The following is a 27,108-nucleotide window of genomic DNA, read 5'->3' on the forward strand; positions in this document are numbered from 1 at the left end:
CGTGACACAAAGTTAGCACACTTGAATGTTGTTAAACATGACTAAAGTCAGTTAGCAATTTAAAGCCCTATAGGATATGACAGTAGTAGAGACTCGACCTACTCGGCCAATTTGCCGAGTACTAGGTACTCGGCCAAATTTTGATCAGGTACTCGGCCAATACCGAGTAGTTGTAAAAAATTGAATATTGTTCAAAGCAGATTTTACAATTAATAAAAAAGAGCAAGCATATAATATACTGCAATCATTAACAAGTAATATTCACATTTTAAGGATATTGAAGTTTGTTATGCTTTAATGGAGTAATTCTTATATTTAAATGCTCCAAAGTTGATGAAACTTATTTATTAAAAATAGGACAAAAAGTTAAGTACAGAAAATATGAAATGTTTGTATTATTGAATGGATTTTTGCCACTTCCAAAATTATTTATAAGAAGCATAAAAATACCTTTTCTTAAAAAATAAAACAACGTCAAAAGCACAAATGTGCAGGAACACTGCAGACTCGTGTTTTGGCATTACAAGGAATGCTTTTTTCAATGCACAAAATGTGAGCTTACAGATTTAAAGACATTCGATAAATATCTGAGTTTTTTACCTTCATTAGCTCACATTTTATGCACTGAAAAAGATGTTCCTTGTAATACAGAAACACTTGTCTGCAGTGCTCTGGCACATTTGTGCTTTTAACGTTGTTTTATTTGCTTTTAAAAAATATTTAAGTTTGCCAGACTAGAAGTGTAGATTGATATGATTTGTTTTCATTCCAACTTGATTAATCCTACCTTTTATGTATTTGTTTATTTTTACTTTAAAAATAACTTATTTGTAAAATTATTGACTTATAAACAAAATCTTTTATATAATGCGTAATTAAATTTCAGCTGCAATTTTGTTTTAAAACTATTATTTGGACATGGAGGTCTATACTACTATTCCGATGAGTTCATAATTCGTCACGTGTGTGTCGATGGTATTTCTTAAAACATAATTGGAACTCGCTACTCGGTAAATCGGTACTCGGCCGAGTAGTGAAAGACCGAGTAACTCAGTACTCGGCCAAAGTGCTATTCGGTACGTCCCTAGACAGCAGTCCACAAATACATAAACCTAAATAGAATAAACAGAATGGGTAAATACAAAGGTAAGAGCTTTTATCCATTCTGTTACCTGTCTGGCTACAGAAGCGCATATGAAAATTTTCGGGAGGGTCTCAAATCAAATATTATGAGAAATTTCCAATTTTAAGTTTTTAAATATTAAATCTTTATTCACAATGAGTGAGCAAAAATTAATTTTGGGAGGAAACTGACCAGGACCCCTTCGATCTACTATGTACCATAGTTAAAGAATAGAGTAGATTTCTTTTGCTACAGAAACAGTACACAGTAATTGAAATTTATAAATTTAACCTTTTTTTGGGGGGGAGGAGAGATTTATTATCACGTATCTACTGCTGTTTAATATATATGTATGGTTCAAAAAGATTTTTTTTTTAATTTTGAATGAGTGTTAACAGAGGGGTAACTTTTCTCCACTTAAATTATAGCAAATGTGTAATAAATTTAATTAAAAGAAAATGTTTTTTAGTTAAAACAAAAGATGTCTGTCTGTTGTCTTTTGGATTTTGATGAAATAAGAATCTAACATTGCGTTTAAACAGCAGCGAATTTAGATGAATACAAAGTACCAGTTTCTTTCATTTGTTTAAAAAAGGAAAAAACGACTTTTCCTGTGAAATGCAATATTTTTACTACGGTGGTCTCAAGTAGAAAGCAAGATTTAATTCACTTTTAATGTTTAGTGAGACGTGGGAAAAGCGCAATAAATCCGAATGAGCGATTTAATATGGCGGGATGTAACGAAGGATTGCTGTATTGCTAAATTTTCATGTTAGGATTTAACTTCCGAAGGAATGATATAGTTCAATTATATTCATAGAAAAAGTGTAGTTTTCGTTGTTTTCAATTAGTGTGCGCTCTATTCCGAAAGTGAAGACATAATTTTATGCAAATTCTCCATTACAAAGAAATGGTTTATAAAATTTGTATGTGTGACGAGTTATGTGTGATCGATCTACCGAACATAAATATCTATGAAAATAAAAAAACAAAGGTGGTCAAAATTATAAGAACAACAGAAAACTGCACATATTTTTCTGAGAGAACGTATGCACTTAAATGCTCTCTTTATGCCAGAAATCACTATTAAATGCAGAGTAACTGAAAATTCTTAATATAAATATTTTTTCATAATTAGTAGAAAATTGACATTTTAAAAACTGGAAAAAGTCAAGGATATCGAATTTTTTCCCCTGAAACGTGCTAACATTATTTCTCAATCAATTTCGTCAGTCTAGGGCAACATTCTCTGATTTTTTTATCCTGGCCTTTTAGATGGTGAAAATGAGTTATCCGATATTGAATACCATTTTTGTATGCTTCATGTGCCAGAATACCTCATAGTTTTCATTGAACTTTTTGGGTGTTTTGGCCCGCCACTCTAGTAATTTCAAGAAATTAGCACTAAGCCATGATTTTGAAATTTCGGAAACATATAATTAGGCATTATTCAGCTGAAACAAACTTACATTTCAGTTTCTCATTTGCACAGTTCAATATTATTCCCACAATCCAGTTTCTAAAATCCAACAGATTCTAATGTTAACACAGATAGGTGGCTAGTGCAGGTGGCGGCACGGGGGCAAGTGCACCCTCATATCCAAAAGTAAGGGGCCTGCTCCTCTCACATATAAAAGGTTAAAAATTAACGATCGGTCCAAAAATAGTTTTTTACATAGTGGATTGATTTATTTCGCGAAAGTAAAAACTAAATTTTTGCAATTCCAAATAAATAGGAATTTTAAATGTCATCATTTCATAAGAATTGAAAGAGAAATTCGAATTGGAAAAGGAGGTGGAATCTGCGTTGATCATTCGTCCCGGTTTTTAAAGCCACGTTTCACCTTTTTTAGAGGTAAATTTTTTCAACAATTTTCAAGTATAATAATAAAGCACAATTTTACACAGAAAGAAAAAAAAGCCCCCCGTCACCAACATCTCTTTTGACCTCCTACTTTTTGCGCAACAGCCGCTTATGTTAACACAGAGTTGATTGCAGTAAATTCCAGTTATGCTATACTCCCAAAATCTAGTTTCTAATTTGCACAGTTTGTCATTCCCACAATCCAGTTTCTAAAACAGAAACAAAAATGACTCCTTACCTGTCACATCAAGCCTTTCCAAAGCAAGACAGCGAGTCACAATATCCGAAACTCCTCGGTTACTAATGCTAACACACCCTCTCAGTTCTATAACCTTCAACTCCGGGCATTTGGCAGCGATCGTATTGAGACCTTTATCCGTGAGTTTGACGCAACCGTTCAGGTGAATCCTCTCCACGGCCAGGCACAGCGTCGGAGAGTCCCGGCACAGGAGCCGGAAGAGGGTCTTGAGGCCCCGGTCCACCTGGATCCGGCTCCCGCTGAGAGTCACCGAGGTCCAGAGTTCGGGCTCCCAGACCAAGAAGTACCAGCGCCGGCAGACGCGGGCGCTGACGCACAATTCGTTGCTCGACAGGAACGAGAAGATCTTCAGGATGAGGTTGTCCGAAAGTTTGTCGAAAGGGGATGGCCTCTTGGGGATCTTTTTGCCCTGAAATGAGATCACGATTGTAAGCAGGAAGCGAAACATTTGATTAAGTGAGTGATTAACCCGAACCAGAGCCCGATTTACCTCTGATATTAGAAGAAGCTCGGTCTCATTTTGGGGCCCCCCACTTTTGCTTGAGGAAATTTTTCTAAACATTCTATGCACATTGATACAACACTGACTAATGGTAAGCGGCTTAGCAGAATTCAGATTTAAGTTTATTCCACCTTACCGACAGACAGAATTTTTTTTTATTACATCTGTTGCACTTGAATTCTCAGCAATATGGGTATTAACATGTTGAATCATACTTTACACTTTATAAAGGAAATTAAATGTCATGAAAGTACATTGTAACAGAGTTGAATAAGAACCCACATTTAAAAATCTAGCTTGTGGCTACATTCTACAAAATGTGCCCTCACTTTCTGTAATCATTTTCTTAAAAAAAAAACAGTCAAAATGAGAAACTCAAATTGTTAATCAATTTTACAGTCATATTTGGACCCCCTAAATATTCTGTGGGGAAGCTCAAGTTTCCTGAGCCTTTTCTGCAATCAGGCCCTGACCCGAACTTACATTTTTGGAAAAGCGGAAATTCCCTAAATTTTGCCGAATGATAAAATACGGGTATGCACACAACTAATGAAAAGGGACAGTCGGACCTTTAAAAATTGCAATAGTGCACATAGTCTCCAATTTTTCCGAATCGTCAGGCAAAGTTTGAAGAGGAAATTTTTTGGGAGATCCAAGTGACTTCCCATCGGGGTGCCCATGGATTAACCTTGACAGAACCAAAAGTTGTACATTGCCCAATTAGCAGAAATTAAATATTTCTACGCATAAATTTGCAGTTTATTCACGGAATTTCAAACTGTGGCTTTTAATTGTGATGTATTCGAATATATGAGGAACCATTAAGCATCAATATGTAGAATGAACTTTCTAAAAAGTTTTTTTGTACAATAAAACCAGAGATGGACACAGGGACAGGGTCATGGGGGTCATGATCTCCTAAACCACTGACACTATTACGCATCCACATTGTGTTCAAACAATTTATGAATAAAATGTAAACTGTTGCAGTAATCTTTTTAATTCATTTAAAAAAATTGAAAGTAAGCATTTGATATATGAGACAGTGAGAAGCAAAGGGATGTAAGTGGACATTTTCAAGTTTCGAGTAAAACGCGTATAAATATTACGTCCTAGGTATGCTTTCATTGAATTTTGTTTCTAAATCATGCTGTACAGCAGCATCTACTAGGGCTACTAGTACTATCCCTTGCCCCAAGACAGAGGAGGTGTTCACCTACCATTTGTACTGGTTATCTCCGAATTTTTAATTTTACCACTTACATCCCTTTGCTTCGTACTGCCTCATATGACAAAATACATAAGAAGGATTTTATGTGACTCAAGACAGGACTGCAGAAAGACCATAAGGGACTCAATAGCAAGTACCTCATATGTACTACTTGTTCTTATTGCTAATGAAATTAATTAGTAACGTTTATGTCCTATTAAGAGCATTTTTACTGACCGATTTGGTGCTTTTTATTGACACCCAGGCAGTTACAGAAATTTTTTGCAATCAGAGCCGTAGGTTCTGGTAGGCTCGGTTTTGCAACCGAACCCCCCCCCCCCTAAAATGTTAATCTGTATCTGTCCCTGAGTACAACCTCGTTCATCCGGACTAGTTGGGACCAAATACAAACTGGATCAACGAAAATCCAGATGATCCGGGTAATGCGGGTAATACTAAAAACAAATCCTTAAATAAACCAACGCATCTTTTATTAAAGCAGAAACAATCTTTTTAACAAAATCACGTAGGATTGTTTCGCGCTAGCTCTTTATCATTAATAGTTCAGCTGCAGTGGTGTAGGCCTGAGTACGCTGTGATGTCTATTAAATTACTATAATTTATAATACGATTTTTGCAGTAATTGTAGATTTAATCAAAATAATGAGCAAACATGCAGCGTACTTCTGGTTCCGTTCTTATTACAGTAATTTAAAATTATGATTTAAGTGAATTTTTTAAATTCAAATTTTATCCGAATAAATCGGAGAACCAGATAAACGGTTGCCGAATAAACAAAGCTCTTCTCTAATTAAAAATAATTATTCAAACTATTTCAAGTAGTTATTCTTAATCTAAGAAAGATGGTACGCTGCAGTTCATATTTTTCATTTTACTATTTTATCTAGTGAAATCTTCTATTTCAATAGTTTTTGTATATACTGACATTGCCTCGTAATTTTCAACTCATTTAGATTATGCTTAAAACTTTAGATTTTGATTAAGTAATTGTAATACGAACAATTGGTCACAGAAATATTGGACGATACTTATAAAAGGTGACTTTGGAGGGTTAAATAAAAGAATTATTGATTTTTAAAAATCTGGATTAGAAAATAAAACAGGTATATGTTGCTGATAAGAAGGATGACAATAAAGATTTTTTCACTTTGTTTTAGTTTGATAGTCTTTTTTTTGGGGGGGAGGGGGGGCACAGTTTGCCATCTTCGTGACCCATTTTCCTAATAAGGCCAGTTCACTATTTTTTGTTAAACTGCTCACAAACATAAATGAAACTTAAACTTTCACATGGAATGATTTTTTTTCAATTTTTTATGAGTCATTTTTGATGAATGTACAATGGGACAGACCAGATATAGTTGACACTTGCAAATAGAAATAAATTAGCAAAGAGAATTGATAATTACAAAAATGAAAAATGGTGTCTGAATTTGCAATGCTTTTCAGCTTATCCATAGCTGACCTTTTGGTTCCCGTGATTCTTTTGTTCACTCCTTTTTTCTTTGTTTGTAAATGTCAACTACTAGTGGTTTTGCCTTACTTTATTGTTTGTTAATTTCAAAATTAATTTGGCATTGTACATTGCTGTCTCGCATAATTTGTATTTATTTCATTGTATTACACAGAGTTTCACTTACCGTGAGAAAACGATTATCTGTTTAATAAATTTCTTTTTCTGTTTGTGGACAAATCGCATAATACTTAAAATACATTCAGATTCCCCCCCCCCCCGATTTACCACGGATGTAAGGATTGTGTGATTTACTTATAGCTCAATGCGTTAAAAATTAAAAGACAAAAGAAAATTAAAAGGAAAACAATTTGTATTCTAGTAATTTACTTGAAACAATATGTTATTTATAAGGACATGAAAATTTACCCATCAAACCCGAGCTTTTGAAATACCTTTCGGAAAAGTCACGAATATTGCGCCCTGTGTGAAATCTGTAGATTTTTGTTGAGACAATACATCATTTATTTAGATAACGATTCTCCTTCACTTTGCCATTAAAAACTTGCTCCAAACAATTGAACAGGGATAGGAAGTTGCATTAGCCGATTTTCCTGGACATTGTTGGGCAAGGTTAAAGATATTCTCCTTTCTGACAAACTGTTTACTTTATGCATCTACTGACAAGAGATTTCTTCTTGGAGCAAACTACATTTTGGCAAAAACTATTTGAAACGGACTTTGAACCTGGTTCAAAGTTATACAGTTGTTTTAGGGTAGTTTGAGTCAAGATAGGTGATGTAGAACAAAATATTTTCATACAAGTAGTGAAACTCTGAACAGGAATATGTACTAAATATTCTAAATGTTTAAATACCTCTTTTTTTTTCATAAAATCACGAAATTTCTACATCTATACTATTAAAATTTGTGCGCATTTGTCTGTCTGTCTGAAGTTTGGTGTTCTCGAGAATCGCTGTGAGTGAAAAGTGGAACGAGGTATCAATCGATTTGAAATTTTCCAAAGAAAATAATATGACCTATCTCGAAAGTGTACGACTTTAACAAGCAGAGAAATTAAAACGTCAATTAACGATAAATTACTGAGAAATTTTTATTTCTTTCTAATGGCAAATACGTTTATCGTTTGTGCTAATTGAAAGAATTCATAATTTGCATCATTGACGACTATTATTAACATTGATGAGATTTTTTTCTAAAAATATGTTTTCCTGGTGTTTTGCAAATCAACATCTTTTTCATTTTTGTGGTAGCTCATCATGCAAAGCCGAGCGACGCAGCAAGCAACTTATTAAATTGCATAGAATATTGCAATGTAAGCGAAAGGAAAATTCAACAACTCTATACATAAGCATTCAAGAATAGCGTCCAAACATTTACTTCAGAGTTATTGAATGATACAGTGAGCTGTCCATTATGTTGCCAACTTATTTTGCAAAATAAAAATTGGCATGATAATCTTGCCAGCAAAATACAGCATTGATCCTTACAGTTTCTTTTGCAGTAAATATGATTAGGGAAACCTAAGCTGGCAGCATCGTAATGCTGTGATTACTATTTGCGCAGCCTTCACAATGCTGCCAGGTTAGGTTTGCCCCAACTATAAAAAGTATGGTGTGGTGCAAAGTTAACACCCCTGGTTAAGAGTCATCATAAATGACAGCACAACACGTGTAGTCAAATGTCATTGCAGTAGGTAAGGTAGACCTATCAATGAATTAATATTCCCCTGTGATTGAACAGACCATAAATTGTTTTAAAAGGTAAGGTCTCAAAAGTTTTTTTTTTTTTTTTTGATGAATTGACAACAGTAATTTTCTCCTGTATAATTAAAAAGAAGAATGTAATCACAGACTAATAAACTAATAATAAGACTCTTGAACATTTCATTTTGGTTAAAGTAATTATCTACATGTTGAATAAAGTAATTGAAAACCTTTTACAAAACTAAAGATTAACGTCAAAATAATTAACTACTGAAAAAAGAAATTTAATTTGTTCAATGGAGAATAAAGAAAAAAAAGGCTCTAGTAACATTCAAACCTAACGAAAAAAACACGAAAAACGCCAACTGTAGATTTAAAAAAAAAAAAAAAAAAACATCATATATACACTGCTCAAAACAATTAGGGGAGCACGTGGTTTTAACCAAATTACGCAGGGATGTATACCAATAAGTAACATAAAATTAATCATCCATAATTCAAAGTCTACCAGGAAACGGAAGAAGAGAACTTAAAACGCAAATCAAAGTTCATGATGTCAAAAACCAGCAAAAGGAAAGGTAAGGGCAGAAATCGGGATGTTGCAGAAACGTCTGTCTTATTGCCGTAACTGTAAAATTCGATTGCGCAGTATTCTTTTTTTTTTTCGAGACAAGGTTACTTGAGAATGTCTCAAAACATGATTTACGGGAATTCATGGCATGGCGTGGAATAGGCAGACTGAAATCCGGACAACAACGCAACGTAGTGTCGCGGACGCCGTTGGAGTCGCAAGAAGTGTTGTTGCAAGGCTGTGGAATCAATTCAAAGAAGGAGGAAATGTTAGACGTCGACCAGGGCAAGATCGGCCACTCGCTACTACAGAATTTGATGACCGGTATATACGGTTAACAGCCCGTCGAAACAGAACAGAGAATGCTTCGTAGCTGTAAAGACAGTTGTTCTTGGCAACAGGACGAAGGGTGTCCAGCCAAACAGTACGTAATCGGCTTCACGAGAGAGGGCTCTATGCACGCAGGCCAATGGTCTGCATTCCGTTGACCCTAAGCCACCGTGCCGCCCGAAGAAGATGGGCTGTTGAACATCGAGATTGGGAGCAACATGATTGGAGCCAAGTGCTGTTTACAGATGAAACCTGATTCAGTCTGGAGTGTGACACCCGACGTGTTCTGGCGTGGAGAAACAGGGGCACTCGAAATAACCCCGCATTCGTTCGTGAAAGTTCACAATACAGACGAGCTGGTTGGCATAGGCGGACGTACGGGCCTGCATACCGTTCGGAAATGCACTTTGACAGGCCGAAGGTATGCAAACGAGATACTGCGACTTCATGCCATCCCTTGCGTTGAAATCATTGGAGATTTCTTTGTTTTCTGGGATGATAATGGCCGACCGCATACAGACCGTCTGGTGGAGAACATGCTTGAAGCTGAAACAATACAGCGTATGGAGTGGCCAGCGTTTGGGACTTGCTCGGACGACGCATTGCTGCGAGACCAAGGCTGCCTGTTTGAGACTTGGAGATTGCACTTCTTGAGAAGTGGAACAGTATTCCCCAAAGTCAGATCAATAACCTCTTTGCATCTATGACAAACTGGTGTGCAGCAGTCTTAGTTGTTCGAGGTGAACACACACCCTATTAAAACTCATACATCATGCCTAAACAGAACTTTTTTATGTAACCAAATTGTTGCTCTAAATCATCTTTTCATGTTTTTTTTAAATATTTTCAAAGAATTAAAGCCTTATTAAAAAATTTTACGCATTTTTTCTGTATACAGCATTGATACGTGTGTGCTATCCATTGTATGCCAATACGTGGCTGTCTCGCACGGTTTTCTTCACTTTTTTGCTTGCTCCCCTAATTGTTTTGAGCAGTGCATTTGTTATATATTTTTCTGTACGGACGGTCGTTCAGCACATTCATTTCAAAAGAATGTCCAAGTTTTGTTGAAATGATTAGTTTCAAATGAAATAAAAGTAACAGAAAAAAATTATCTAAAACTAATGACTAATGTCAAAATAATACATAACTGAAGAAAAAACAGTTCAAACTTTTAAGTATGGGAAAAAAAACCAATGACAATCGATCCCGTCTTAAAATACATGTCGAGGGCCAAACCTATAAATAAAACCGCCATCTAGCAGCCATGCTTCAGTTGTTTTTGCCAAACCACCCACAAGTCGCATGATATAAATATGTGAAACAATTTTTCTCGTCAGCAAGTAAAGCAAGGCTAGGCCTACTTATTATTAGTCCATAAATGTAACCAGAAAATGTTGAGTCGTACACAGATTTTTGGTTGGTCATTTACAGGTTTGGAGCTCTTTACTTCTTTTAAATACTCTAAAAGAACCCGAAGCAGAGTCATGAAAGTCTTCTCAATTTTTTCTCAATAGTTACACTTAACAATAAAAATGTTTTTAAGGTCATGTATCAAATACTATAGTTGGGACAAACTTAAGCTGGGGAAGCATTATGAAGGCGACGCAGATCCTAATCAAAGCATTGAAATATTACAAAGCTGCCAGGTTAGATTTGCTCCAACTATAGTTTTTAATGTCATAAAATTCTGAAAATGAAATTGTGCTCAGGTGTCCTTTAAAGGCGACAAAATCCTTGGGTTTGGGGTCTCACCTTAAAGGTAGCCACCAGCCTCTCAGTGTCTTCGGGCGGGGGCGAGTCCAGCCTCGCTTCGCGCAACTTTGCCTCCCCCGAGACGTCAGCAATGCCCGGGCTGGTCAGCAGCGTGTGGTACCCGAGGTCCCTGCCCGGGCTGAGGCGACCGTCCTCCGAAGCATTGCGGCCAGAGCCCTTACCCGGGTAGAGCTGGGCCATGGGGAGCGCATAACGGCCACCACGACATTCGGCGATGCCTGGAATGAAAGAAAAAAGAATGTCAGAATGAACTGATACTTATCAACAAGTAGAGTCGATTGGGGTGAAGGAAACATGGGGTAAAAACAAACTCTATTATTGTCAGTTTTTCATGAGAAAGCACTTCGCCCCGCTTCCTCGAACGCGGAGTTCCATTTTACGCGGGGGTGATCGGTAAGCAATCCACGAGCTTCTAAATGAACAACCAGACAGCCTTAATTTGTGCGTACATTTTAAAGTGCAAAAAAGTCTTAGTGTCCTTCACATCACTTGCTTCACTGATCTGTTGTCATTTTAGTTATTCTTACATTTTAAAAACTACTGCATTTCCAACAAAATGCTATGATCCGAATATACCTTCTGCCGAAAACAGCGAAATAGAATCATAGGATACCACGTGACGAAGGAGGAGTCAAGTGCCTTCTTGTGAAAAACGGACAATACCAAACTTGTGGTAATTTTTGAAACTAAAATATTTAAAAGTGATCACTAGGTAACAAAGAAGACATTACACCTTTTAGGGTGGAACGTTGTAGCACTAAAGCACTACTGCCACCTTAAAGGGTACCAGAAGAAGCCAAATGGCACCCTTAGAGGTGCCATAGGGCGCTATACGGAACCAAATGGCACCTTTAAGGGCGCTATTGGGGGTGCAATAAAGTGCCAAATGGTACCCTTAAGGAATTGCCGTTGGTGCTACAATGTTTCCCTCTAAAAGGTGCCATGTGCAATCTGTAGTTTTAACCGTGTATGGTACTGAAGGAGTTAAGTAGTCATGAAGTTTCTATCTCATAAAATTTCTCTAACACTAGCGGCCAACCTGACTGATGAACTTCGCTGGTCGAAAGTTTTTAGTATAAGTTACAGATTAAGAACAAAATTCAAAAGACATTTAAAAAAAATAAAAAATACTTTTGAGAAATTGTTGTTAGGAATTTTGAAAATGTTGAAACTGACTAGTGAGATCATTATGCATCTGAAATCCAAAATTACTGAAGCACTTTATCGTAGATTCAATTTCAGCAAAAGTGTATATATGAAGTATAATATCTTTAGATGCTAAATAAGCTAAAAAAATTTGAGATTGTTTTAATCAGATCATTAAGCAGAAAAAAAATCATCGCAATGAATTATAAAAGCATTTTTACATCGGGTTATATTAGTAAACAAAGAAGCATGTCCATGTTTCGTACGTCCTAATGAATATGTACCAGTTTAGCGAAAATAAACACTCACAGAGAAAGCCTGTATAAACACACTTGAAAGGAATTCTAATTTGGAAAACACCATAAATACATACAGAAATAGCTCAAGCTAAAAAGATCGAATGTGAACATTTTCTTAAATTGTAAAGTACCTAATATTATAATCCTGATGCCACTCCTTTTTGTATAAAATTTTTTTAACACAATATTTTACTTGGTATGTGTACATTTAGGAAGAAAAGTTTCGCGTATCGAGAAAGAACTTATTTAGAATAGCATAATTAATGTTATGAGAACAAAAAAAAAATAACTTAATTTCCATAGACAACATGTTTTTGAAAAGCAGCATTATTAATTGATATAAATTACTACTAAAATCTCTCCTTATCCCATGAATGATAAGACATCTTTTTGCTTGGAATATCATTTTCAGCTTGTTTTCGAAAAGAAAATCATGCATCATATTAAAAATGCTTTACAAGACTCTTTTATTTATAAGCATGTATATCTTACAACCCAGCTTCCAGAAAATAAATGATTTAGTTTAAGTTTTCGTATTTCTGATGGAGTGCATCAATTTTGTTAACATTTATGCACATATTTTTACTGATTAGTTTTCTATTGCGGAAGCTTTTTTGCATAATTATACACGTATGAATAAAGCTTTTGGAACAAAAGAAAATTTTCCTTCGGTTCGGTGTATAGTTCTTTTACTTTTAATGCTCTGATAACTGACTGTTGTCCAAAAATATTCATCAAACTATGAGTTGGGGCAATTTCGATCCGTTTTTTTTTAAATTATTATTATTATTTTTTTTTTTTACTTTTTTTTTTTTTAATGCCCCACAAATATTTAACAGTATTACAGAATGCATTATCATAATAATGACAAAAATATCTTGAAGGAGGCTATGGTTACCATAAATTGATAAATAGTAATTATAAAAACTGTTTGTAAAATGAATTATTAACCTTGTTCAAAGTTATCCAGCCACTTAGTATAGTATAACATTGAACCGTGTCAGAAATGTGCTTAAAGGTAATTACGATGAAAGTAATTATTAATGGAATATTTAGATTTTCTATATTATGCGTAAAACCAAAGATTCTTGGATGGAATGACCCTCAAAACGCCGCGGGATGGGGTTGGGGGGTCCTCAAAACTCCAGGAGAACGCGACCGTTTTTTCTTTCACAGATGCCATTCTCAGTTTTCGATGTTAGCGCCCCTTACAATACCTTTAGCTAATACTGTACTAAAGGGGGAGGGGGGCGCACTTGATGAGATAAGGATTAAAAAAAAAAATCTAAATCATAAATAGTGTTTTTTTTAACAAAAAATTAAAAACATGAAAATGAATCATTAACCTGGTTCATGTTTATCTTTACCACTTAAAGTAAGTTTGAACTCGGGGAGGAATATATGGGGGAATGTGGGACAAAAAGAAATGGTGAAATATTTACTCTGCTTTTAGCGCCACCTGTCTAGTACCATTTCAACTAAGTAGTAACACATGTAGCCGATTCCAGTAAAGAAAAACTTACCTCTGAAAATCAAAGAATATGATAATATACGAGCAATTTTCAAAAATTGACATTCGTATTGTAACATTTTGTCGCAAGTCGAACAGTATTTTTGTTATTATTAAAAGGTAAAGTAATTGTTATTAACATTTTAAATATTAATTGAGAACTACTAATATTCATTGTAGTATTTACTATTTCTTTATTAATCCTATATACATTTTAAACGCATTTTACAGTTAGTCAAGTGCATTTGGGGCAAAGCGGATGGGGCAATATGAAATAGTTCATTTCATTTACTAATTCAATCTTTTATAAAATCACTTACGTCATTCCTTCATTTAATAATTCCCTTATTCATTTATTCATTCACTTATTTTCTTGTTCATTCAATCACTTATTATCTTATTCATTCACTATTTCATTAACTGATTTTTTTCTCCCTTATTAGTTTATTTATTTATATATTCGTTTATTGTTTAATTTACTTTTCATTTCTTCATTCATTCTTTTATTTACTAATTTACTTGATCAAAAATATCTTTAATAATCCAAAAAAATATCTTATTTTGCCCCATGAAAAAAAAAGTGCAAATTTTCAACCTTTTTTTAGAGGTACAAGTTTATTGCCAAAAATAAATAATAATGTTTCAATACAAGTTTTACTATGAAATATATTGTTACTTTTTTATCTACCGAAATTTTCAGAACAAATTTCTAACATGTTCATTCTAAAGAAAGTATGTTATCTTATACTTCGCCCCACATTCTGATACATATAAAAATGGCTATACGTGGATGTGTGTGTGTTCCTTATACAAATCCAGTTTGTGCTAAATTTTTGCTAAATTTGGCATAGAACTCTTTTTATGACCAGGAATTAACATAAAATAATCCTTGAAACGGAATGTTTACCCTTATTAATAACAAAATGACTGAATTTACAGAATTAAAAAAAATCCAAAGAGATCTAAATTTAAATGTTGAGTCATAAAATTGCTTTTTCCCTGCATGCTGACGAGAAATTGTACACTTTTTTTTTCTTTTATTTAAAGCTGATTATTAAATGCTCGTCATTCAACATTGCCTTACTCGACACAAATTTTATTTTCGAGGTAAAACGTGCAACGCAGAAAGTGAGATATAAAATAATTATTTCAATTCATGTAGTGAAAATTGAACCAGAAGAATAGAATTTCTAAATGTTTAAAAGTTCTCGTTTTTATTTCGTTGCATCACAATATTTCTACGGTTTATTACACTGCAGCCATAGAATATGAAAATGAAGAGGACAAGAGATTCAAGAGTAGCTTCTAAACAGTCACCTCCGACCCTTTGGGTTGAAAACTTAGTTCAGTGCATTCAGTGATGCCAACTTAATTTGTAAAAGAAAAAGCAGAAACAGAGATTATGACCTTGCAAGCAGGGTGCACTATGAGACCTTTCTCTACAAATGCTTTTGAGGACAAATGTACTGAAAAATATGAAGTGATGCAAAGTCATGGTTCAAAGTTAGTTATAAATTTCTGTATTCTTCGTATTACTTAAGGATAGATTGCTTTTTATTAGAGCTCTTTTAAAAGTGTAGCCTGTGCTCATGTTGCATCTGAAGAGAGCAGCTCAAATTTTGAGACGGATAATTCAGCTAAAAAATCAGAACTACAGATTTCTCAACCTGCCTGTTTATAAATAGTTCGCTGATAACAAGATTTCTGTTCTTGGACGAATTTATTTCTGTTTGGGGAGCGTAGAAAAGAGAGCAAACCCATTTCGTAAGACAATGCCAACAATCGTTATCGTCAAAGCAAACTGGAAATCCTCACCCCTATTTGAACAACTGAGATCGTTTAATCCGTTCTCCATTGGAGTTTAAGTTATCTGAGTCAAACTACATAATTTTTAATAAAATACCTTTAATTTAAAAAAAATATTTGCATTTAAACAATTTTGCAATATTGAATTCGAACTGTCTAGTGCAGCGAGGAGTGTATATTTTTGACATTTGAAAGACTATAGAATGATGCAAATGAGAGAGAAAAAAAAAATTAAAAAAGGATACATGCATGCTCTAGTCAATTGATTTTTAGTTCTCAAGAACGGCTGGCGTAGAACACTTAGCGCTTAATAATTGCTTCTAATAAAAATAAAATAACTGCCTACCCCTCCTTCCGATTCAGGGGCACTATATTTATATTTAGTCCTAATATTGATGAGTTATCTTTACTAGTAATAAAGTCTCTCTGTCTGGATGTCCGGAGGATGTCTGAATGTCTGGATCTCTGTGACGCGCATAGCGCCTAGACCGTTCGGCCGATTTTCATGAAATTTGGCACAAAGTTTGTAGCATGGGGGTGTGCACCTCGAAGCGATTTTTCGAAAATTCGATGTGGTTTTTTTTCTATTCCAATTTTAAGAACACAATTATCATAAGATGGACGAGTAAATTACGAAATTATCATAACGTGGAACCGTAACATGGATACAAGCCAATTCTTGAGAAAATTCACCATACATTATTTGTAAATATACATTCAAACCAAAAGACCTTTTAATTTTTCGATTACGGGCAAAGCCGTGCGGGTACCACTAGTGTATAAAAAAACCTAGTGAAAACTCCAGTTTTCCTTCGAATGAATGTTTTAATTCTAAGCATCTAAAAGCAAAGGGGTGTACGTGCTAGAAATCACCATTTAGATCACTAGTACAACATAATGGTAGGAGAACCTCATCTGTTGTGTGGTAAAATTTCTTATGAACAAAAGGATTTAGAAACATTTTTCAAAGAAGGTCTACGTATACCATAAGATCAATGCATACATTCTTTGCACGCGTTTTACTCAACACTTCAGAAGAGAGATTAACATCCCCTAGACTCTCGCTGCCTTAATTGATATACTAGGAAGTCTGATTGTTACAAAACCACATGATGCATATAAAATATCTCGGTGTTCCGAAACTTATTAATCAAAGGAAAAAATGCTGAAAACCAAACGCAGTTGCTGAATTCATTATGTAAGACGAATGTTAGAAAAAAAGTTCCTTGATTAATAACGGATAAGAAATGTGATGGCAAATAGGACTGCTGCTATTACATTCAGACCGCAGTTCAAGAAACGAAAAATGATTTCTAAGGCTACAACTAAAAGAAGTCAAACGAGGTTAAATCGTGGTGTTGTTGGTCCGATTTTAATGATAGACTTATTAATGAATCTTCCCCTGAAGCGATCTCTTACGCGGTACACAGGATGGGCAACGGGGTAATTCCTGGAACTGACAAACATTTTGGAAATTTCGGGTATCTATATACCAGCGTTTCCCAAAGTGTGCTCCGCGGAACCCCAAGGTTCCGCCAAAGGAAAGTAAGGGTTCCGCCACGAATTGGAAAAAATTAAACATTTTTTTCATGTGAACATCGATTAATCAAAGTGAAACCTTTTTTAACCATTGGCATTACATCATATTAATGACGTTTAAAAACGCAAGAGGCAGTGGCGTAGCTGGGAACGGGCGGAGGGGGCGGTCTGCCTCGGGCAGCACTTTTTGGGGGGCGGCAATTTCGTACTTATGATGCGAAAAAAATTAACGCTTTTTCCCAATAAGGAAATCATGTTTTTGATCTATTACTGGAGGCAAAAAAGAAAAAAAGAAAAAATAAATAAATAAATAAAATTAATTTGAATTCTGAAATTTTGAATCCAGATTATGTTTTTCGCAATCACGAACTGAGACAGGACCCTACTCATTGGAGTTATTGTTTCTAGAAACGGCTCCTGCCCCCCCCCCCCCCAAGCCTGCCTCTCCTCCTGGGCGGTTACGTGTGCATAGTTGTGTGTGTGCGTAGACCTGTGTGTATGCACGTAGGCGTGTGTGAGTGTATGTGTGTGAAGTCGTGTGTGTGTATGTGTGTGAACGTGCGTGTGTGTAGGACATGGACGCCTCCGACCAGGAGATCGGATAGCTCAAAACCGGAGCAGCCGTGCCGCGCCGCCAGCAGAGGACGGTGGGTGGTGGTGCTGCAAAGGCTTCTGATCCAAGTTGAAAAAGGCACGGATACCAAAAACGGTCAAATGAGAACAATAAGCAATCGTGAATGCTCAAAAAACGTGTTAGAATTGTAAGGTTTTGGTACGACTGTGATAATAAAATTACTCTAATGCAAAACATTTGCTTTGCTTGCGGACATCTCAGCCCTATTGTTTGCATTTTCTCTTCCTTCGTCTGAAGACAGACTGAGAGAGGTGATAGTTTTAAGTCAAGGGACCATGTTTTTCTTTCTTTTAATATTAAGGTCAACTATTGCGGAGGAAACAATAAATTTTACAACCTTTCGTTATATGATGAAAGCTACCACTTGATTTAAGAAAGTTCCTTGGAAATCACCTTATTAATATATATATATAGGAAAGTGACAACAAGAGTAAAAGGAGAGAGGTCTCAAATGGTGGGCGATTACATGCTCATTTTCAGGATAGCATTATATGTTTGAAAAATTGCTTTGATTGGTCATTGATTACAAAATGTTTACTAAGACAGAACGAACTTTAAGGTAATTATATAAAAACACTTATTCACTACTCGCATAAAAATTACTTTTAATACTGTTTTATGTCAGAAAAATCCTTTAAACATAATTGAAAAGAAGCAGAGTACAACCTAGTTTATCCGGACTAACTACAACCATAAACATCCTGGATGATTGAAAACCCGAATAATTCGGATAGTTGGGTAATAAGTAAAACAAATCCTTAAATAACCAGGGTAACTGTTTGTTTCAACAACAAAAAAAAGAAAGAAAGAAAAAGAAAAAACATGTTTTTCAAAGATCTAAAAGATCTAGAAAAACTAGAAAATCACCCGTCAAGGTATGACTGGTGAAAATTGCTTCTACATTTGAACGAAGCCATTGCCTGTTTGATGATTTTTTGGTAATCGAAATTGTAATCCTAACTGCAGTGGATTAACCCTGAGTTCCAGTAGATAACGTTCATTGCTGATCATTTTTTCGTTTCTTCACTGCCCTGAAATGACAGTCTTACCAGTAAAAAAGCTGCCGGATCGAGTTCAGCCTTGTCACAATAAAGCCTTTCCCTGTATGTCAAATATTACCAAAACATATTATCAAATTATCATGCCGTGGCGCGAGTTTCACTGTTGAAACACACGGGTTACTCTATCACCGGCTGTCATTTAGATGAGGATTGTTTACAAGACATGAAAAAGTACTCAAATTTAACACATTATTTTTTTTTACAAAGAATTGTTCCATTGTCTTCTGTTTTAAACATGCGTGGCATTTAAATGTATCTCAGTCGCGCAAAAAAAAAAAAAAATGTTTACCTGAACTTAAAATTTTTATTAGATGATTACTAGAGTCTACTAAATTTTTATTAGAATTATTAGATTTGATCCGGATTATCCGGACAGCCAGATATACGAGGGTCGGATAAACGAGGTTCTATTGCACAATTATTCGGCGTAACTTTGAATCACAATATCTCTGTTTTAAACTGTCCCACTCATTTTCTAATTATGTTATTGAATTTGTTGATATACTTGTAAAACAGAATCAACGCTCCTAAAATTTTGAATGGTTATCTGAAATTAAGAAACAATAATTGTTAAATCTATTTAAAATAAATTGCTATCGGGGCTCAAAGCTAATTTTCCATTTAGGGTCAATCTGAAACACGTCAGAAATGGAGTGTAAAATTAATTATTTTAATAAAAGTACCCTGTACTTCGGAACATCACAAGATTTCTATCATTTATAAATTTGTACTTAGTATTACAGTGTAGGAAGAGCACTTACAACAACTTCAAAAATACCTTTTAAAAAGTAGTTTCAGAATTATTGAATGATTCATTACTTCGTTCATTTATTTATTTTGTAAAATGAATAGCATAAACATATTTCATAACCTCGCCAGTAGGCTACAGCACAGTGCCTTCTATTCTTTTTAAATTAAATTTTATTTTATGTATTTATTTTTATTTATTTCGTTAAGATGCAGATTAGAAAACTTATTTCATAACCTTGCCAGCAGCGTTCAGCACTGAGCCTTCTATTTTCTTTTCCGTTTGATTTTATTTTATTTTTTTTTTATATAGAGTCAACTATATTAATGATAAAAGTTCCGCAAAAGCTAGAGAAGGTTGGAAAAACTTTTCCATGTTGGGTTGGGATCTTTTGATACCAAAATTTCAGACTTACATGATTGGTGGAAATGTCGAAGACTTTGATTGCTGATTAAACTTTAGCTATTAGTGCGTCTTAATGAAACAAATCACGGGCTCACTGAATAGCATAAATTCCACCATTAACAATTCTATTTCTTGTAATCACTGAAGCATCGAATGCGTGCAACATTTGGCGCATTAACGCTCATCATGTATTTATCGTGCTGCTGTTGCCAACTCTTTGTTCACAAAAATGTGTGCTTATTGCTCCCTTTCCCATCCTTCCCACGTTTCAATTAGCCTTTGTCCCAGACAAAGTTAAGAAATATGACAATTTTACTTTATAAAACATTTTGTTTGGCAACGTTTTCGTTTTTTAGAGTGATTTTTCCGTTGTAATATTTTGACGTGATTTTTTTTTAAGTCGGTATGTCACAAAGGTTTCCTGATAACTTATGATCAGGTCCGATTTTGGCATCAATCATAATTAAAGATAATGGAAAAAATAAACCAACGTTTATAGGATTTGTCAAAATAGATTTACTCCTTAGATTTTCCACCATAAAAAATAACATGGCCCCCACAGGGAGGAGGCCATGGACTCCAAACCAATGGGCTCCGTGCAAATAAGGGCGAAATTAAAACATATTTTACTACATATTATTTCAAAGTTTGGCAAAACCGAAAGTAGGTCCATGACGTGAGCTTAACAAAGGGGCTCTGTAATAACTGTGGGAGTTATAAAAAGTAGTTTTGTGTAAATTTTTACGCATGCAACTGCCATTTGAACTCAAATCGTAATTTTCACTAAAATTATCCATGATTTCGTAAGATGCAAAGTTCTCGAATATTATCTCTATAGAACCGGAAGTTGGTAATACAGGGATAGCATGAAAGAATATCCCGGTTTTAAAAATTTATATTTCATAAACTATTACATTTAGCACTATAAATGACACAAAAAAATAAAGAGAAACAGTGAAAGTTTTTTTCACTTACAAAAGTTCGATGTGGGCGCCTTTCGTAACGTGACACACATCTATAACATGCATTTTGGAGTGCTTCACTGTCAATGTTTCGTAATGATACACATATGCGATCATTCAGTTCTTGCAATGTTGTAGGCAATGGTGGTGTATTAACACTGTCTTTGACGAAACATCATTAAAAAAAATCATTTGGGGTTAGGTTTGGGGATCTGGCTGGCCAACGCATAAAAGGTCATCATTACCTGCACAGACAATTCTGCGTTGTGGAACTTCCGCGGCGCAGCGAGGGGAGGGGGATAAAAATACCCCCAAAGTTGGTTTTAACATTGTTGCCAATCCTAATACAGTAGTTAGTACACGTGTAAGGACTGTTGTGTTTGAAAAAACCCTTCTGGAAGGAATTTCTGCCGGCGCTAGTGCTTAACCTGTATATTTAAGTTGTTACACTGTCAAAACTACGGGTGCCTTTGACTAACTATTTGGCTCCCTGGGGTGAAAACACCGGGCCTCAGGGTGCAGTAGAGGCTAGGAAGTGTGATCAAGGTGAATGACGCTAATAAACGTGAAAACGGACCTCCTAAATGCATGGGTGAAACGCTGGCGCATGCGCTCTCCGCTCTGACATCATTCAACCACAATCAATGGCGGACGCAAGAATAACTACGCACATGCACTTTCCCATTGAATGAAGTACGAAATTGGATTAAAACTTATAAGTTTCTGTGATTTACTCTTCAAAGTTTCGCGTAAGTACATGCATTTGATCATAGTGTAGCTTTTAAGGCTTTCGAACATATTTAAAATTGTTTCAAAGGTACGTTGATTCTTCAGTTGGCCGTTATATACATTTGCTATTCCTATCATGCATAAATTTTACCTAAAAATAGCTATCAGCACCGGATAAGTAACATTTAATTATCAAAACGCTTGAATTAGATGATATTTGAAAAGTTATTTCAACTATTAATTTTGACTATGTCGTTTTACTTGCTTGTATTATCAACAATCTTGTGGATTTTTAACTAAGAGATTCATTGTTAGCAATGTGATGCACTCAGCAAGTGAACCGAAACTCTAATTACGATGATAGCAAAAACATAAAAGCACGAAAAAAAAAGGAAAGCGGATTGAGAAAAAGAAATTTCTTCTCCGTCTCGATTTTTTTTTTTTTTTTATTTATTATCTCGTGTCTAAGTTAACTAGCTTTCCTCGGCGTTATTGCTTAAAGCGAATGACAGAACTTTTTTTCGTCACTCTAGTAATAGTAAGAATGAATAACTCGTTAGAATTTGTTTTGGCTTTTAATTTATCGAAAGACTTTTGTTCTTTTATATTCTTTACGGATATTCAAATGTCGAATCATATATACGTACGTACTAATATGGTGCTCTTTGATTAAAATTTCGAACGTGATGAAAGGTTTTATTTTTCCATGATTGCAACATAATTGAATATTTATTGTTCGTGTAAATGATTTACAAATAGTACCTACGTTCTTCATTTTCGGTACGATCGTGCTGCAGTAAATGTCAATAACATATTAAAATTACTGAGCAATCCAAGTGGATGTACGAAAATTAGTGCACGGCAGACAAATTTAAGTCATGAACACTTCTAAACTATGTTCGAAAGTTGAAATGTGATCAAATGCCTTAAAGTACAAGTTTTAATCATTTTCAGAACTATTCAATGTGGAAAATGTACCAAGACTTAGCTTTTTATAACTCAAAACAATATATAATAATGTATACAATTGTTTACGGAAATGCACACAAAACCGAGGGGGGGGGGGTGCTCAGCAACAGAAAACAGAGGGTGCCAATGTTCTGCCATAGGGTTCCGTTTTTCACCGCGGTGCACGCTGGGTGAAGGGTGCCGGTTTTTCCCCCGTGTTAAGGGTGCAATTTCGGCACCGTAAAGAGTGCCGCTGGTGAACAAGCTTTTCACCCTCGAAAAGTGCCAAATGCAACCTGTAGTTTTAACAGTGTACGTACGTTCAATAAAACTTTGACAGTTCATCTTTATTTTTATGTACTACTAGCATTCCCGTACCTGGCATTGCTCGGGTAATGGAATTAGCAGGGTTAACAGTGCTTGGTGCACCTAGTTTCGACTTTAATTTCTTATAACCTATTTTTTTCTAATTTTGGGAGGATCCCGGGGCTCCTGGACTCCTTATATAAATGCCCTTCTCCTAACCGATCTTTAACTGTTATTAACGATTCTTTTAAAGTATTGATTTTCTTTGCAAACACAGGCCATCCACATTTTATTGTTATATCTATGTTTAAGCAAGAACTTCTTTGTATACAACAGTTCTAGTTTTTTTTTTTTTTTTTTTTTTTTTTTCTGGTGCTAAAATTATTAAGCTGCTTGATGGGACTGACTTTGGAGCAAGCTACATAAAATTGGCAGTGTGAAAAAAGGTCTTCTCTTAAATCGATCCCTGCTACTTTTAATGTCTGTCCTTGTGACTTATTAACGGTTATTGCAAAGCAAATTTTTACAGGAAACTGCACTCTTATAAATTCAAAAGGATAGTCCACCTGTGATGATGTTCTTAAAAACGTCGTTTCTAGTTTTGAAAAAATGAAAGCAAAAGACAGAAACATTATAATTTGACTTGAGAAAAGCCTCGAGAATCACGTGAGAAACAAAAACAATATCAAATTTAAAATTCGCTTTCGAGCAAAAGTTGAGATGAAGTACTGAATAATGATTTGAATGGTGGAAAGCCTCTGAAAATAAGGGATTTAAATTTCAATGACAGGTTTTAATTTCACAGAAATTAAGGGGTTTTAATTAATTTCTCCTGAACTAATTGATATTTCTAAAAATCCTTTCTTAGTGGATACTTTCGTAATCATGTGGACATGCCTGCCAAATTTCAAGTCTGAGACTTCAGCGGTATTGGCTGTGCGTTGATATATATATATATATATATATATATATATTATCTCAGGACATTGATTTTTATATATTAAGATTTATAGTGGTAAGTTTAATAGTTTATGAAATAAAAATCTTTAAAACCCAGATATTCTTTTCTGTTAACACTGTATGAAAAAAAGTTTAAACATTTCGCGCGCTTCCAATTTTCGCAGTTACAACGGTCCCCTGAAAATTTCGAAAACTCATGCTTCGAGGGGGAAAATGCTTTTACAGTATTTTTGCTATACAGTAATACATCCTTGCCTTTAAGGTGATTAATTTTAATGTCCAGTCACATTACTCCGTTCATGAATTTATACTTTTTCTTTTGACCACTCAGGTGAATAAGGCAAACAGAAAATTTTTTAAGTTCAACGTACTCTATACGACAGAAAGATGCATTCGGGTAAAAGATTTCTCCGAGAAATGATTGTCCAGGCTTTAATAGTAAGCTTAATGATCAAAATTCACTCATACCCGGAACTCCCAGGAATGGAAAACAGTTTTATGTTAATAATCATGGATGAAGAATAAAACGTGTCGGTAGATGAGATCTGAAATTAAAGACTATTTCCTCCTCTCAAGTATTTCACGCAAACAGGAATAGGACACGTGAATCTAATTTAAAATTATACGTTCATTGAGAATAGAATTTGTTTCCACGTTAGGCAGCAATTATTATGAAAAAAGTATTTAGATAAAAATAAAACATACAAAATAAATTGCTTCAATTTCGAATACTGACTTCACTCCCGAGGGTCCCCTGTTCCTATCACAGTAGTGAATTGCCCAGAAATTTCGAATACTGTCGATTTTGATTTGTTGAATTCTTTTCTGAAATTGTACGACTTTTAGACTATTTAAAAGAAAGAAGTTTGATTTTTTAACTAATTAGTGGTGTTTCACTTTTGACTGCTGAAATTAAAATGCACTGATTCTAAAAATAAAGAAAATAATGCAAAGTCGAAGAAATACAAATGATGATGCTATGCTCAAAACGGACTAGTTTCTAAAAACGCGAAGTTTTGTTTTTACTAATGCCCCTTGGGTGGACCTGGACATCCAAGTCACATTCGCGTAACGAGTACGGAATTAAGGTAGAAGGGAGCGATTTTTCAAAAATAGAGGCTCACACATGGGAGAAGTCCGAGTTTGGCCTCGATAAATGGCAACATCACCTCCACAATTTAGGCATAGTTATAAAGGGGAGAGAAAGACTCAGAAATTTTGCACCTAAAGTAACAACTAGAAACTGATCACAGCACTTTCAGACCCATGGATTGGACAAACACGTGCTGTGCATGTACTCGATGGGCGGGTGGGGTTCCGAACCCAAAACCATTCGATTTTGAGTTGATATCCTCACCCAAGGTCTCTTATAATAAATTCTACAGGGTGTATCAGTATAGCGTTTACAGACTTTCAGGGCAGATCGAGTACACCTAAACGATGGGAAACCACATAGCACTGCATGGTCGGAAACGCTTTCCTGGCGCTGTAGTGACGACGCAAATCACCAAAAAGACAAGACACGAATAAGAGAAGAAAACATGTTTATTATCCTTAGTAGAACAAAAAATTAAGAAAAAATGTACGTCTCGGGACGCTCGGCAGAAGTGAGAACTTTCATAGGATTAAATTATTATCATTATTTAATCCTATGAAAGTAGCAATTGGGTTATGGTAGCTATAATAAGCAACGAAATTCCTGCATTGTATGTTATATAAAAATCTTGCAAAAAGACTGCATTAAGTACAGTTCCGTGACTTGTAGTATTTTAATTTTTGATCACCATTCAGACTAATTTTAAACATAAGCTTTGATGTCGGCGCAAAAACAATAGATTAAATGACGTACTCCTCACATTTGAAGAAACTGCACTTTACTGTACCACGGCAGTACAGGCCTTGATTAGACTTGCTATTGTTTTTACACATTTATTTTTTGATGGTTGGAATTATTTTATAATGTTAAAAAAACTCCAGTCACCACATTAGCTCTTGTATCTTTAAATAGCAAATTTTCTCTGAAATTTGACATTTGAAGGATTGTATGTAATCGTTAAAGTATGACTATGAATGACATGACTATAAATGACATGAAATAACTAGACAAGCTCGTTAAATGACAGTATATAAAATTATTCAATTATACAATTTGACTGGGTATTCTAATAACGATTACTTGATCGTTAAAGTATGAAATACGTCACTCGGAAGAAAATAATAGAAGCGTCTAAGTTCAAAATCCGCATTTACTCTAATTTTTTTTTTAATTTATTTATTTTTTTACAGCGTAAATTTCACACTGCGAAACTTTCACCCACGAAAACTTTTTATAGTAATTAATTTTTGATGCTTCCTGTGGTATGTTTGGGTTGCTAGCTATTATTTCCCTTTTTCGACAATAAATCTCAAAATAAATTGTAGAATATGTAGTGTGAAAATTACAGCAACAAACAACATCGTGATCTTACTTCTATCCATTTTTGACTCAACACAAGAGAAGAGCGATAGCTCTTCGTCGGACTCAATTGGTCAAGAAACTAAACATCATAAAAAAATTTTGAAAAAAAAATAGAACCGACTTCAAAATTGTTCTAAAAAGTGAAAAATAATTTTATTCTTTAAACACCATTTATAATAATTTTAAACATAGTTTTTGAAGTTGGCGCAAAAACAAAAAGTAAAATCCATTGTAACCATGTTTCGTTCATATTTTTATCAAAAAATCATCCAAAGTTAGGAACGAAACATTTATATCGTTACTCAAATATGCTGTCATCAATGCGTAATGCATGTGGTAGTGAAGAAACTGGGCCTGGTTAAATTTATACTTGTAGTTGAGTTATGGCTGTGAATGATTTTATCGATCGTTTTTGCGCCAAATTCAAAAGTTATGTTTAAAAGTATTATCGATGGTGTTTAAAGAATAAAATTATTTTCCACTTTTTAGAGCAGTTTTGAAGTCGGTTCTATTTTTTTATTTTTTTCAAATTTTTTTTATTTTATTCTTTTTAGTGTAAATGTATTTCTGAAATATTAAGAAGTTACTATAACAAAACTTTACCTTATTATTTAAAAAAAAATGCTCCATGCTATAAATAAAATAAAAAAAAAATTTTAAAAAAACTAAAAACACGCTTTAAACTTTAAGCGATTGAAACTAAAAATTTATCTTTGTTCCTCCCTGGAATTCATTTGTGTGTTAATTTAATTATAACCATTTAA

At 34.6% G+C, this 27,108-nt stretch overlaps 1 protein-coding gene across 1 annotated transcript in view; it reads right to left on the bottom strand.

The window, feature by feature from the left end:
- The window catches only part of LOC129222955 (F-box/LRR-repeat protein 7-like), an 89,480-nt gene extending 63,116 nt beyond the window's left edge, over positions 1 to 26,364 (bottom strand). The window contains exons 1-3 of the mRNA XM_054857517.1: positions 26,355 to 26,364; positions 10,813 to 11,051; positions 3,226 to 3,655 (exon numbers count right to left, since the gene is read on the bottom strand). Of these exons, the coding sequence (XP_054713492.1) occupies positions 3,226 to 3,655; positions 10,813 to 11,051; positions 26,355 to 26,364 (679 nt within the window). The remainder of the gene's footprint in view (positions 1 to 3,225; positions 3,656 to 10,812; positions 11,052 to 26,354) is intronic.
- Positions 26,365 to 27,108: the final 744 nt, after the last annotated feature.

This window comes from Uloborus diversus, chromosome 5, assembly GCF_026930045.1.
Source record: "Uloborus diversus isolate 005 chromosome 5, Udiv.v.3.1, whole genome shotgun sequence".
In the NCBI taxonomy this organism is placed as follows: Eukaryota; Metazoa; Arthropoda; class Arachnida; order Araneae; family Uloboridae; genus Uloborus; species Uloborus diversus.